The 13,343-nt window shown below is 52.9% G+C and overlaps 3 protein-coding genes across 3 annotated transcripts; all 3 read right to left on the reverse strand.

Annotated features, from left to right (window-relative positions):
- Positions 1–129: 129 nt before the first annotated feature.
- BP01DRAFT_323748 (uncharacterized protein) lies at positions 130–2,364 on the reverse strand (the record flags this gene model as incomplete). The annotated part of the gene is made up of 2 exons (XM_025572803.1): positions 130–2,034; positions 2,152–2,364. Coding segments are annotated over 2 exons (2,118 nt in total), but the record flags the coding sequence as incomplete, so codon positions are not given.
- A 1,590-nt stretch (positions 2,365–3,954) lies between these two features.
- BP01DRAFT_105648 (uncharacterized protein) lies at positions 3,955–5,453 on the reverse strand. The gene has a single exon (XM_025570277.1). The coding sequence runs from the start codon at positions 5,125–5,127 to the stop codon at positions 4,075–4,077; it is 1,053 nt and encodes a 350-aa protein (XP_025429210.1). The 5' UTR covers positions 5,128–5,453; the 3' UTR covers positions 3,955–4,074.
- A 5,067-nt stretch (positions 5,454–10,520) lies between these two features.
- Positions 10,521–11,447, reverse strand: BP01DRAFT_105713 (uncharacterized protein). The gene is made up of 2 exons (XM_025570278.1): positions 10,581–11,447; positions 10,521–10,526 (listed from the first exon to the last, which is right to left on the reverse strand). The coding sequence occupies exon 1, from the start codon at positions 11,203–11,205 to the stop codon at positions 10,735–10,737; it is 471 nt and encodes a 156-aa protein (XP_025429211.1). The 5' UTR covers positions 11,206–11,447; the 3' UTR covers positions 10,521–10,526; positions 10,581–10,734.
- Positions 11,448–13,343: the final 1,896 nt, after the last annotated feature.

Raw genomic sequence — 13,343 nt, forward strand, 5'->3', positions numbered from 1 at the left:
CTCCAACCCATAAACTGTACATGCAACCACTGAGTTCCAGTAATAGTTTCTGCTTCACAGCGATCACTTCTGACTTTTCTCATCTAACTTTGTCGTCGAGGCAGCAGCAGCAGCAGCAGTAGCAGCAGGCTCCTGCGCCGCCAACCTCGTATTCTCCGCCTGCAGCGACCCGATCAGATCCAACCATTGCTTGCGCTCCGACCGCAACCGCTCGACCTCCTTCTTCAGCATCTCGACCTCGCGCCGCAGCGCCTCCGCCTCGCCCCGCGCCCGCGTCTTCTCCTGCTTCTCGGCGTGCTTCTGCTGGCGCGCCTCAATCTTCGACGCCTCCTTGACCTGCTCCTTCTCGATCTTGCCCAGCTGTTTCAGCAACTTCGACTCTTCACTGAACAGCCCGGACGCCACCTTGTGCATCCGCGCCGCCTCGTGGCGGTCCTTGCTGCTGGGGGACGCATGGTTGGCTGCGCTACTAGCGGCACTGTTGTTGGACGCCACGCCGCGGTGCATGCTGCTGCCCGGGCTGCTGCTGAGCTGCTCGCTGCCTGGGTCTCCGGCCGCGGCCAGCGCCGCCGCAGATGCCTTGTCCCGCTTGCCGCTTTCAGCAGCCCCTAACGCGTCAACATGCAGAGCCTGGATCTCCGAGCGCACGCGGTCCAGCTGCGCCTCGACGTTGCGTTTGCGCTCCGCCAGCTTGGCCAGCTGCTTCTCGTGCGAGGAGAGTTTGCCCTTTTTGTTAAGCGTCATCTGTTCGATGGCTGAGACGTTCGGCGGCGCTTCGACGGCGGAGTCGAAGGCCGAGTTGGCGGAGAAGGCGACGGAGGCTTTCCCCTGCGAGGCAGCATCATTGAACTCGGGGTCGGCAGGCTTGTCGAGGGTCGCTGGTGCGGCCGGCGGAGCTTCTTTGTGTTCTGTCGGATAGCCATTCTCCTGCGCATCGCTGACCACGGACGACTGGCGCGAATGGCCGTGGGGGAGGTAGTCCAGCACAGCCTGCGGAGCATACCGCTCCAGTCCGGCATTGACCAGATACGCAAAACTCGCAATGAGACCGTGGTGCTCGACCTCGGTGTCTACAAAGTCCGACTCACTCGACTCCTCCGACAGACTGTCCTCGTCCTCCTCCGCCGATGCCTCCGCGCCCGCGTCATTCAAGTGCTGCTGCTGCTGCGGGTGATGCGGGTGATGCGCGTCCGTCGACTTGCGATGATGCGCATGCTTCTTATGGGTATCATCCCGACAAGCCCAATTCAGGAACTTGATCGCATCCTGACAGATACTCTTGGGAGTCCCCTTCTCCACCATCCAGCGCGGAATATTCCCCCCGGGATCGCTTCTCGTGACCATGACCCACTCCACCGGATTCATCTTCTTGCCCGGCGCTCCCTGCACATCATCCGCAGGAAGTTCATCATAGACCGGAAGCTCCCGTATAAACTCCACACTCTCATACTGCCCGCGAATGTAATGCTGCGTCGGCGGCACATCGGGATGCTCGCACGGCCGCGAAACCATCATCCACCGCCTCGACCCTTTCCCGTTCCCGTTCCCATTCCCCTTCGTCTGCTCCTCCGCTCCGCCCAACCCATCAAACCCCTCCGTCACCACCTCCCAGCTAACAATCAGACTCACAAAGTCCCGCGCGGCCGTGGGCTTGGGGAACATGGCGGACACATGATACACCTGCACCCGACCCAGCACCCGCTCCCCATCCTCGCTCTTCACCTCGATATCCTCGACCAGGCGCTCCGCTCCAATCCCCCTAACAGCCTGGTCGGGCGGCCTGCCTTTCTGGATCTGCTGCTGGTTCATGCGGAGCGTGTGACCCATCTCGCCGCTCAGCTTGGTGTGCCATTTCGTGAACGGCAGGCCCTCGAACACGCTGCGTCGGCCGAACCAGTGGCCCTTGCCGTCTGAGCCGGGGAGCTTGTAGATCGGGATGTGGAGGGGGTTCTCCTTGGCGGAGGAGACCTTGATGGGTTTGCTCCATTCTTTGTGGTGGGGGTTCGAGGGGTCGGAGGGTGGTGGGGGTGGGAGCTGTTGCTGGGATTCAAGACTTGCGGTAGTAGTAGTAGCAGTAGTGGTAGTCCCGACAATTGTAGAGGTAGGGGAGGTGAGGATCTGAGAGGCGCGGGCGGAGGACGGGCGGAGAACCGCTGCGGCGGCAGGGTGGTTGGGATTGCTGTTGTTGTTTGGTGCCGATGGAGGCTCTTCGTCAAGGGGAGGTTCGGGAACGGATTCGATGATCAGCCGGGCTTTGGTGGAGAGGTCGTTGAGATAGGCGCGGAGGGCGGCGGGGTCGCTGCTGGGGATCGAGTCCCACGTCGTGGGCGAGAGGCACTCGAGTGCCTCTTGGAGGTCGGCCATCTCTTCCCTCTGGTTTTGCTTCGTTGTATTCTTCTCTTCTTTTGATGTGAACTCGGTCTATGCGTGTCAACAGCGTTTATAGGGTCATGGGTAGAAAGGATGAGCGATGATGACGGGCTCGTGTTCTATTTGATTCCGGCCAGGGCTGAGTGAATGAGATGAGCGAGGAGACGAGGGGAAGCAGAATGCAACAGGACCACGATAGTTACCGGGTTTCAACCAGGAAGGGAATGATAAGCACAGCAAGGGAATTGCGGGGAAATTACTTCATATGCGAACAGTCGTTCATAGTAATGATAAGTGATGACGCTGGAGGAGGAGGAGGAGGAGGAGGAGGAGGAGGAGGAAGTTGATCCAATCCATCCGTGAATCCGCCCTGCTGGGCTGGCCTTGACGTCATCCCGGAGCCCGGACTCTTTGTATTGCTTAAGTTAGCGCCCGCGGAGTCTCCAAAGGCTTGAGTTGCCCCCCTCCCCCCACAACTACTATACAGTGCAGTACTTATATTCCCAGCAACATTAATCGCTGTCAACTTCATTGGTTGATTATATCTCAGACGGTAAATACATCTTCCCACTCATATACGGAACAGCAGAATGACGAAGAAGAGGGGAGAAAGTAAAAAAAGAAAAGAAAAATAAAAGAAAAAAAGGAACAACGCAAGACGCGGGCGCAGCCCCTTCCAGCATCCGATTCCCGCCCGCTCCAAACCCTCCTCCGGGGAGAATTGGTCATGCGGACAAGCACATCCAGGTAACCCACAAAACGGAAAAAAAAAAAAAGAGTCAAATCCAGCCTGGACGATAGGAGATGAACCTATCAGGACCAAGCAAGTCCAAAGAAAGTCCAAAGTCGCCTTCGGGGCCCCGTTGCCCTCGCGGACCGGAGCAACGCAGAGGTCACAGACCTTAAGGTGCGTTGGCCCTGGTGGTGTGTGGCTGCCACAGACACGCCCACAACCAAGTCAACGAGAGCAACAGACAACTCCCGAATCGACTTAGCACAAACCTTAGCCCTTGTTGGTCAAATCTGCCGTCATAGTAGCATCACAGATGCTTTCCTGCTGACCAGCAGCGCCGCTGCGCATCTTGAGCCAGCTCATTCCATCGGATACCGGTATCCAGATGGGCAGGCTGGGGCCATAATGCGGCCTGGGAGAGGCGTCCAGAGCAATGCACAGCATTACCCGGCTCCTCACCCACACCAACAGCGCCAACGAAACATAACGATGGTTGAACATTCCTCATCCGAATCATATCCCGTGCCGCGAGGCGAACCAGGTCTTCATGACGTATATTGGAAAAAAAAAAAAAAAAACAAGCAATCACAAATATAGCCGACCCGCCGCTTCTTGATGCTGTAGAACCAAGTAAACACACGCTAGCGCTGTTCGAACCACAAAATAGAGCAGAAAAAAGAGCCAAAAGAACATAACCGTAATGAAGAATATAGACGAGATGGAGTATCATGTATGTCGCAAAGTTCAATCAAGGAGAACGCCGTCATGGATGCCAATTAGTCGGATGTTTGTCGTTGGGAGGATCTGGCCCCGGTCGGTCAAAGGGTGTTGATGCTGCAAAGATCGGGCCGGGTGGCATGGGCGAGCGGGAATATCCGGGCTGTCGGGTCGGACCCTGGGATCTGTTTCCAAAAAAGACACGCCACGTCAGGGAGACCGTTAACATCAAGTGTCTGGTTCCATGGACTCGTTTACATTATTGTCCCGTAGGGAAGCGACAGCGATGAAAAATCCTGGTATCGATCCCCCCATCCCAGCCCTGACATGTTGGCCGCCGTGCTGCAAAGCATGCTGGGGAGCGGCAGAGCTGCCAGAGCAGCCGTACTCGCGGTGACCCCGTAATATTGCGCCGTGCTGTACGGCGGTGCTGTCGTATACGGCGGACTGAAGGTCGACGCGGGCGGGGAGGTCAGATGTGTCTCTTCCACCAGGCCGCCCATGTGAGTCCAGAGACCTGGATTCACCTCCCCGGTCGTGGTCGTGGCGGGGCTGGACGGCAAGATCTTCCAGGACTCCATCGGAAGCGGCTGATGCATCGTATCCTGCCACCAGGGTCCCGGACCCGTGGAGCTGGGCAAGAACGGTACCGATCGGAGCACATCGACAACGCGCGGAGGGGGTGGCTGCAACGGAACGAATAGGTTGGAGATGGCCGCTTTGGCTTCCTCGCTGCGGCCGGCCAGCAGTTCCCCCGCCCCATCTTCCTCCAGCCCTTCCAGGGCGAGAACATTGGTGCGATAGACGAACTTGTTGGCCGCCTGGACGAATTCCTCCTGCAGCTTCTTCAGCTGGCTGGTCTTGTCGGGCCAGTCCCAGGTATTGGCCGCGGTATCGACCGAATAGACGTCCTTGTGATAATCGACCAGCGCCTCGATGGTTTCGGGGGTGAGCTTGAAGGCGACCTCATTCTGCGACACCATATCCACATGGACGACGTACGCCTCGATGTGAGTCATCTGATAGTTGAAGAGACCCTCCACCAGCGGGTTGTCGTCCTTGCGCAGTTCGGCGTCGGGCGCCTTGGGGAACATCATCGAGCACAAGGTCCAGATCGCGTTGGGCGACGACAGCGTCTCGGTCAGACATCTGGTATGTTGTGTGACATTGTTTAGCGGACGTTTGACTCGGTTGACCCGCTTCAAAGTGGCCGTGAGCCACGGTTCGATGCGGGAGTTGAGCACCACGTTTGGCGACGACCGCGGGGCAAAGGCGGCGGCCGACGAGGGCAGTAAGACGGTGGGCATCCTCAGACTGCGCGAGAGCGACGAAAGACGGTACGGTACTTGACAAAAAGCAATGAGCGAAGAAGAGAAGGGCGGATCAACAAAGAGAGAGAGAAGATAGGATCAAAAGCGATCATAGAGGCGACATTCGCCCACACCCAAGTGAGTTTTTCCTGATACAATCCAATCCGTCCGTGATGGGCAGACCAAAAGTTTTTGTTGAGATAGGCTTCAAGTCACGAGGACTAGCCCGCTCCTGAAGGAAAGGCACGGAGGGATATAGAATAAAAGAAGGAAGATCAAAGTAAAAGTAAAAAAAAAAAAAAAAAAAAAGAAAAGAAAAGAAAAGAAAGAAAGAAAAAAGGGAAAAGGATAGAAGTAGGTGTGGCGGGGTAAAAACCGCTGCCTATCTGGTGAACAATGGCGACGGTGGGAGCAGGAAAGTGAGTTGATCAGTTAGGGTATAGATTTAAAGAAAATCCCCACCGTCAAGCAGAGAGAAGTGGAGCGTGGCAGCGGGTGTAGTAAGTAGTTGTAGAAGTAATCGGTAATCGTTGTGGAAAATGGAGTATAGGGCAAAACTACTAATTTGTGTGGGCGAACGCGCGAAAAGGAAAAGAAAGGAATGGCAGGGACTGAAAAAGGATTGAAGGGCCGTGAAGAAGAGGAAGAGAGGAGGAAGAAGAGGGAAAAGAGGAGGAAGAGGGAGAGGGGGGGCAAAACAGACAGAGAGAGAGGCTGTCTGCAGTTCAATCAGTTGTGTGCAGCAACAGCAGCAACAGCAGTAGCAGTAGCAGCCGTAGCAACAACTGAATGGAGAGTCAAGCTGACTTCAGGTGATGTTAACGGTACAGATACTGTATGGTCCACCGGAACTGGGGCTTTTGGTATATGTATCAAAGCACGGGACTCTCTATACCTACACTGCCGTCTGACAAGCCACCCACAGAAGATTAGAGGCTGCTCCGAAACAGCATGGAAAACACTGTTTTCTACGTCAAAAATTATAGACGTTGAACAAGACCAATGCGAGAAGCCATAGCTGAGATTTTCATTGATGTCTCTGGAAGTTCTTCAGCTCTCTCCCACCGACCCGGAGAGTACCGAGTGAATCTCAACTAATTAGTACGGACAAAGCACGCACAAGCAACTGTCCATACATACTGTGCATGGATGAGGGGGAGAGAGAGAGGGGGGGGGCAATTCGCAGTCCGGCCGGCGACTTTTCCCACATGCACTGGACGCGAAATCCCGATCGTATGGTACGAGTGATTTTTATCTGCCTTTTTTTTTTTTACACCTGCATTTATTTTTCATTTTTGTTTTTTCTTTACCGACCGAGAAGAGATGAAGTCATTAATAATTTTTAAGATTCTCTTTTCATGGTTGGAGCCACTGCCCGCTTTTCCTGGTGCACTCTCCAGCACTTTTCTTCCTATCCTTCCAGCAACAACAAGTCTTAGCCAGATGCAAGTGTCCAGAATCGTCATTGGCAGTGGAGCATCAAACCAGGAAAAAGACTGAAAGTAGTAGCAGTCTAGCAGAGTCAGTCGATTCGACTACTCCATCCAGGGAGAGCACGGGGCTAGTTTAGACCAGGTGATCCCCCATGATTCAATCTTTTTGCTGTATGAGTGATTTCTTGACATCAACCACTAGTGGGTAAATAGTTACTAGGATGATGATTAGATACTATACTTCTTACTAAGATTATAACAGTCGCAAGGTGAACAAGTTTCTTAATAAATCACTACACAGTACGTAACTACGTACTTCAATACAATTCCCTATAAATTTAACTAAGACTGTTGTCTACTTCCCCCTAACTAAAGTAAATTACCTTCAAGGGTCGCGCGGGCGTCCGCGAACAAAGAAAGTTTGGACCAAAGGACGCCCCCGGTAGTCTATGGAGTAAGTTAAGTTACCACAGAACATTTCAATAGTTCAACTAGTATCTAGTATCTAGCATCTAGCATCTCGCAATCTACTCATCCACTGCAGTGCGTGCCGGTCGGATGCGGAAGAGCTGATTTAACCTTTTTCCCTCTCTTTCCTCTTCCTGTTTCCGCGTGAAAAACAGGTGCGTTTCTTGTGATAGACTCCCACTGTAGCTCCGGATCAACATGCATTGGCAATGCCACGGTGGGATAAACAAGCCGGACAACTTCCCTACTTCTACCTAGCGAGGTCACACATATACACATACACACATTCCTCCTCCCCCCCCGGGAAAAAAGGAAACCGTAAAAAAAAAAAAAAAACTTGGGGTTCTGCACAGAGGACGGCCGGGCGGCCGGGCGGACGGACGAGGAAAAGACAGAAGCTGAACCATGGTGTACATCCCAACAGGCGTTACCATTATTCGTCAAATTCCGGGTCGGACTGGGTTTGGTGGTGACACCGGAAAGCTGAAGCTCGGAGGCAGCATTGTATTATACTTTCCATCTTCCATTCTGACCATAGAGGAAAACAAAGAACAAAAAAACACAAAAACAAAACAAAAGAAAAAGCGATGTATAGACTATAGGCAGTAGACAGATGGACAAAAAAGAAGAGAGAGAGAGAGAGGCGTGGTGCAGAAAATGGGGCTTGCAGGATGGATTGAACCTGGATCAGGGCTGGCTGGGGCTAAGCTAAGCCCCCCTCGCACTCCCCCTCCCTCTCTTTCCTCGGCGAGAAAGCCAGACGCTCCACTTGCTATGCAAGTCGTGATGGCGGAGAGTGGCAGTGGCCATACATAACTTATGCTAGGCTGCGATCATGTACATGTATACGAAGGAGTCCGCACGCACTCGGCTTGTCGATCAGTAGTTATAGTCAGTACCAAGCAACAGAACCGAATACAATCCTATCTGACGGACACCTAGCGACTTGAAGTATACCTAGTACCGCGTGCACTCTACAGTACAGAGTACCCTGAATGTACTCCGGATCAGCCTGCTATGCTCGCAGCACCCAGCCAAATATCCTAATTCAGATGAGTCGCACTGAGTAGACACACTGCGATGTATATGTCAACTTTTGCAATTTCTCCAACATGACAAACCATCCTGAGTCAGAACAAACCCACTGCCGCGAGTCAAGTGTAGTCATTATCCAGTGAAGTGAAGATCCGATCGTCGGACGGTCCAAGAACCAAGACATACTGTAAACGATGGGCAAGGCTCTCTCTCTCTCTCTCTCTCCGGCGCGCACTTCCGCTAATCCACTTTGTCTTTCCATGTCTGGGACGGTGGGACGGTGGACCAACTACACTGCCCTTCCCACTTCCCAAGTCAGCGTTGCTCACATGTGGCGGGTTAGTTAGTGCTGAGATCTGACATAGCACGGACTCTACGGAGTATGGACTGTACTATCGTTAAGTTAGTCTACTCCCCTATGTATAATTTCCCGAGCGTTCTACTCCGTACTAAGTGTGTAAATCCAGACAAAGCCCTACTGAGATTGATTCTTGTCTCCCTCCGGAAATCCACACACATACTTACTATTGTGTACGTTAGTACATGACTTCAACACAAGCCTGTGAGTGCAGTAGTAGATCATCGCACATACACTTTTGGGTATCTTCATGTGGGTAATGGATCACATCCACTTTTCCTCAGCTGTACAGTATGACTCACTCCATAAATACACATAACTACGGAGTAGTGAGTAAGTACAGTAGTACAGTACTCCGCAGTTACAGCTTCCGACCGCTCAGGAGCTCAAGCTCGAACCAACTGGTACATCATTGCTCCAAGAGGGAAAAAAGCTGGGAACCGAAGCCCTATGAAAGGAAGTGTAGTTACGATAAGTGACTTAGTGATAGGGTCCACAGAACGCACAGTCCAGGTGATATCCGACTTTAGTCCCGATGAGGAAGAGGTACGGCAAGCAGTAGCCGCCATCATGAAATTGGCAACTTGCGTGCCCATAATATTCATGGTATAAACTATAGGGGTGGAGGTAAACGAGAGCATGTCCATTACTTCTACAGACTATATTACAATCGTATCCCCCCTGGGCTAGATCAATGTCAGAGAGGAAGAGCATCCCTCTTCTTGCAAGACGAACAGGGGACGTAGTTTCTGACATGCAGGACAACGGGTGCGTGAAGTCATACAGGCACATTTCTTTTCGCTTGGAAAAAGGGGAAATGAACGTTGTGCTAGGTGTTCTGCGAATATACCCCTGCCCTGGTGGATTTTGTTCATCATACTTAACTAAGTTAGTCAGTCGTCCTGCGTCAAGGCAGCAGGCTAGGCTGGTTGTGTCTGTAGCATATCTGATCATAGCTGGTTAGATAGCTTGGATTTCTTGGGATAACGTTCTCTTGGGGGGGCATTCAGAAAGCGATCCAGATTCGACTCCCAGACAGTGCACTTGACAAGGCACGTGGGAATTGTCGAGTGATTGACTCCTTGGGATCGATATTCAGGGCCGTCAATACCCGCATTCTTGCGCGTCCGTGTCCAGTGTCTCTCTGTAGCCTTCATCGATAATTCACATTCTACTGACCAAAGGAGATCCTTTCGCCAAACTATGAGATTGCGCGGTTGTTCCTATTCAACCAACACTACGGAGTACTCGCTGCTCGGACTCTCAACGTATACCCCTTTTGATGCCATCCAACCCGTATCGCGAGACATGAGTATCCCGAAAGGAGCCATCCGCTCAGCTAGTGAGGTGATTGACGGCAAGGAAATTTCTTAAGAGGCGTCGTGGGGCGAGCTAAAACGTCCTGGGCATTTTACTGTGTAGGTGAGAAATGTCTCTTCTGAGCGCGGATTCGTCGACCGACCAGAGAGGCCGGTTCGCTCGCCGCAGCTGAAATCCCCGCTACGGACTCTTATTGGACTGAGCCTCGACGACCGGTCATCTCCAGACTTTCTGGAATAGGAAGGGCAGTCGGACGAGGAACGCGCTTGTAACGAGGGACTCGTTACTCGGCCATTACCTGTCCTGTAATGGGGAGGGGCAACTTGCAAGGCAAGCCAGAGAAACAAAGTCTGTCCTCGGTCCCGACCTGCGCATGCATGCAATTGGCGTTGCCTTGCACGACCGTAACGTCTGTCAAGGACTCCGACTGCTTACTGTACCCACGCCCGCGTGCCGCATACACGCGGCTGGGACAGGGCGGAGTGATAGCCCCCGGGGGTAGGCTCGTATGGTCTCCCAAGGCGGCAGCACCACAGTGTCAATGGAGATATCACCCTTCCCAGGCAACAGACTCCGATGCTGTGACCGGGTGGCAAACTCTGGCGGAGACAGGGTAACTAGCAGACGCAGTGTTAGAGGTCCGGCGATACCGAGACAGGGCCCGAAGGGAACGGGTAGTCCTGTGATGACTTTGCCTCTGGCCGTCGGTTTTGCGCGACATCAGTCCAGGTTGGACTGCCTGTCAAGCATTGCGGCAGTGACGAGCTCGGTTGTGATTGCGTCTGGAAATCTCAGCACGCGCTCCAGGGTGGATTTAACGACAGGCGCAGAAATACAGATGAGATAATTGGACGAACACGATGGATGTACAGAGCTTAACGTGAACGGCGGTTGAGGGCCCGGTGCCAGAGCGCATCGCTTGATCGGCTGGAGTCGGCTCCCGACGACAAACGAGCAAGAACCGCAGTATCAGAAGCAGTCAGCGCGTCGTCAGCTCGCACTAGCAGCTAGAAAGCCCATCACATTGATCATCCATCGCCCGAACAGGTCGCTACAGCACTGACAAGACAAGCTGAGGAGACATGGGACACTCCACTGGGGCAAGTTTGTTGATTGGGACTCACGATGATAAAAAAAGAAAAGCAGAGCGTAGTGCATGCACTGTATCCCGAGGTGAGAGGAGCAGGAAGACAGCGGAGAATAAAGCTGCCTATGGGAGAGGAAGAAGAGAAGAGCAGTTGTGGCTCTCCCACCCTTCGGCGTCGGCGATGGCCGAGTGCTGCGCCTCGCTAAGCCACGATTGTGTGGCGAAGTTTCTGCAGGCGCGGCGGTGACATCATCGTCGGAGAATTCGAGCGGGCAGCAAAACACCATCAGCATCGATAACTGCCGGTCAGTCTGGATCGGAAGGACAGATTCACAAATGACTGGCTCTGACACCAAAGCGGAAGTTGGTTGCATCTATCAACATGGGCGGGTAGAGTTGAAAGCCTTCGCTCACAATGAACGGCAGACGATTTTGGAAATTCTCAACCTTAATCCTTGGAGTGACGAAGAGAGATGTACCGGTAGGCAACTAATGGGACAGGAAAATTCTTTACTCTCAGATGACTACATATTAGCGCTTCAAAAATTCCCGTTCTATACCAGTCTAGGTGAAGCAACTAGCGCTGATCAGCAAAGGCGCCCCTGCGAGTGCTCCGACCTTGCGCATGAGCTCTTGAAACACAAGATGCGAAGCCTGAGCGACGAAGCACTAAAAACAACAAGAGGTCACTGCGGTCGTCCCGTCCTGGTGCATAGCAAGTTGGACTCTCCGTGACAAGGCAGGCGGACAGACACACCCCCCCACACACAGAGACAGAAGTCTGAGATAGCCCAATAACATGGCACTTCCAATGTAACTTCGTACATAAGCGCCGACGCCTCGCCTTGCCTAAACCCAGTCAGACTTTAGTCCCTGGCCAGCCCTGCAAGCAGCCAATACAGGCTGCCTCACCAAGGCCCATCCCTGTTCCGTATTTCAACCAATAACCATGGGGGGAAGACGGGGGGTAATACTCCGCAGGCCGCACGGTATCTGAGTTATGCAGGTTGCCGGCCGCCTGAGGTTTCTCCTGTCTTGTCTTCTGAGCGAGAGGGTGTGCAAGACCCGCTGGGCGCTGCTGACAATGCATACGATTTCGGTCATGTGTTCGGCTAGCCTTTTTGAGAGCGAGGATCGAATGGCCTGGATCGCATCCTGATGCGATGAGGTCAGTGGATTCTCCAGTCTGGGGTTTGGATACGACGTCTTTTCCCTGTCTTATTCATCTGGTATTCTTGGTGATACCGCAGTGAGGTCTGGTCTCCGGCGCTGGCCAGAACCTGTCCTCGTACCCTCGGATCTCTGGTGCCATTGCCAAACATGGTTCGCTGCATATCCTTCGCTGAGAGAGAATCTGCTCAGACTTCGCGCCGAGACAAATAGAATAGAGGGGGTTGTGCTGCGATTGTGTCTCATCAACGAGAGAATGGTATCTTCTCATATGTGACGAATGATCTGGATTCGACTGATCGAGCAACTTGATGAGTGCTTGCTACACAAGGGAGCTCGCACTGCCCGTGATGCCCGTGATTGAACCGTCTCGCACAATTATCCCGTTGTCAGCCATTAGTCAATATCACGATGAACGAGCCGTGCGAAGTGAATTCTGGGCGAATGGCTGGTGCGTGTGAGTAATTTTCCCGTAGGCTAAGGTTGAATACAACGATAGGTACTATGCTTGGCACATTTGTCTTGATATCAACAGTGTGTTCTCTATTGATGCAATATCTTGCAGTATATGTCAAACGATGGACACTGTTGACGAACAAAGTCCTCAGCCACTGCCTGGTATCTGAACTACTCCATCCCACCTATCATCGGACCTGTCTTCCTCGCTTATTCGGTCCGACTGGGGAAACCGAACCGATATCTCCAGAAAAACAAATCGCATCAGACTCTCTAGTCATCTCGACGCAGTCTCTTCCCGAACCAACGCTAGGCCCCACGACGGGATCATGACTAGCTCGATCTGATTTTGGAGCAACGGTTTGCTTCAGTGGACCAACGCTCCGCATGGCCTCAATCAACACGTTCCCTGATCGCGTCTATGTATTCAGACCTTTCTCTTTCTCGGTTATGTGCCAGAAAAACTGCACCGTTTTTCGATCACACATACACTGCGCAAACCACCTATTGCTTTCCTCGGACTTGACCAGCACAGAGGGCCGGGGGTCTCTGGATATTAGACCCGGTTCATCCGCAGCGGATGTACGATGAAAGCAATGATGGGAGGGCTTCAGCTCATCGCATGGGTCAAAGGTAGCCAACCAACCGGAAGATTCGGAAATCAGAAGTTCAATACCGGTGGGTAGGTAGCAGTAAGCATCTACGTAAAGAAAAAGCAAGCAGTAAATTGGAAGTTGTTTCTCTCCCAGCTCTCGACAAGGGTAGTGCAGTAAAGCGTTCCCCCCATCCGACCAGTCCCTGAAATAAGCTTGTATGCACTGCACACAAAAGAGACCAAATTTCATCAGTTCCGTGCATGCGGGCTCAATGTTGGGGGGGGGGGGGG

This window comes from Aspergillus saccharolyticus (genome assembly GCF_003184585.1).
Source record: "Aspergillus saccharolyticus JOP 1030-1 unplaced genomic scaffold BP01scaffold_28, whole genome shotgun sequence".
In the NCBI taxonomy this organism is placed as follows: Eukaryota; Fungi; Ascomycota; class Eurotiomycetes; order Eurotiales; family Aspergillaceae; genus Aspergillus; species Aspergillus saccharolyticus.

Bases quoted from the DNA above. Each gene is read 5' to 3' on its own strand.
- BP01DRAFT_105648 (XM_025570277.1), bottom strand. From the start codon at position 5,127: ATGCCCACCGTCTTACTGCCCTCGTCGGCCGCCGCCTTTGCCCCGCGG.
- BP01DRAFT_105713 (XM_025570278.1), bottom strand. From the start codon at position 11,205: ATGCAACCAACTTCCGCTTTGGTGTCAGAGCCAGTCATTTGTGAATCT.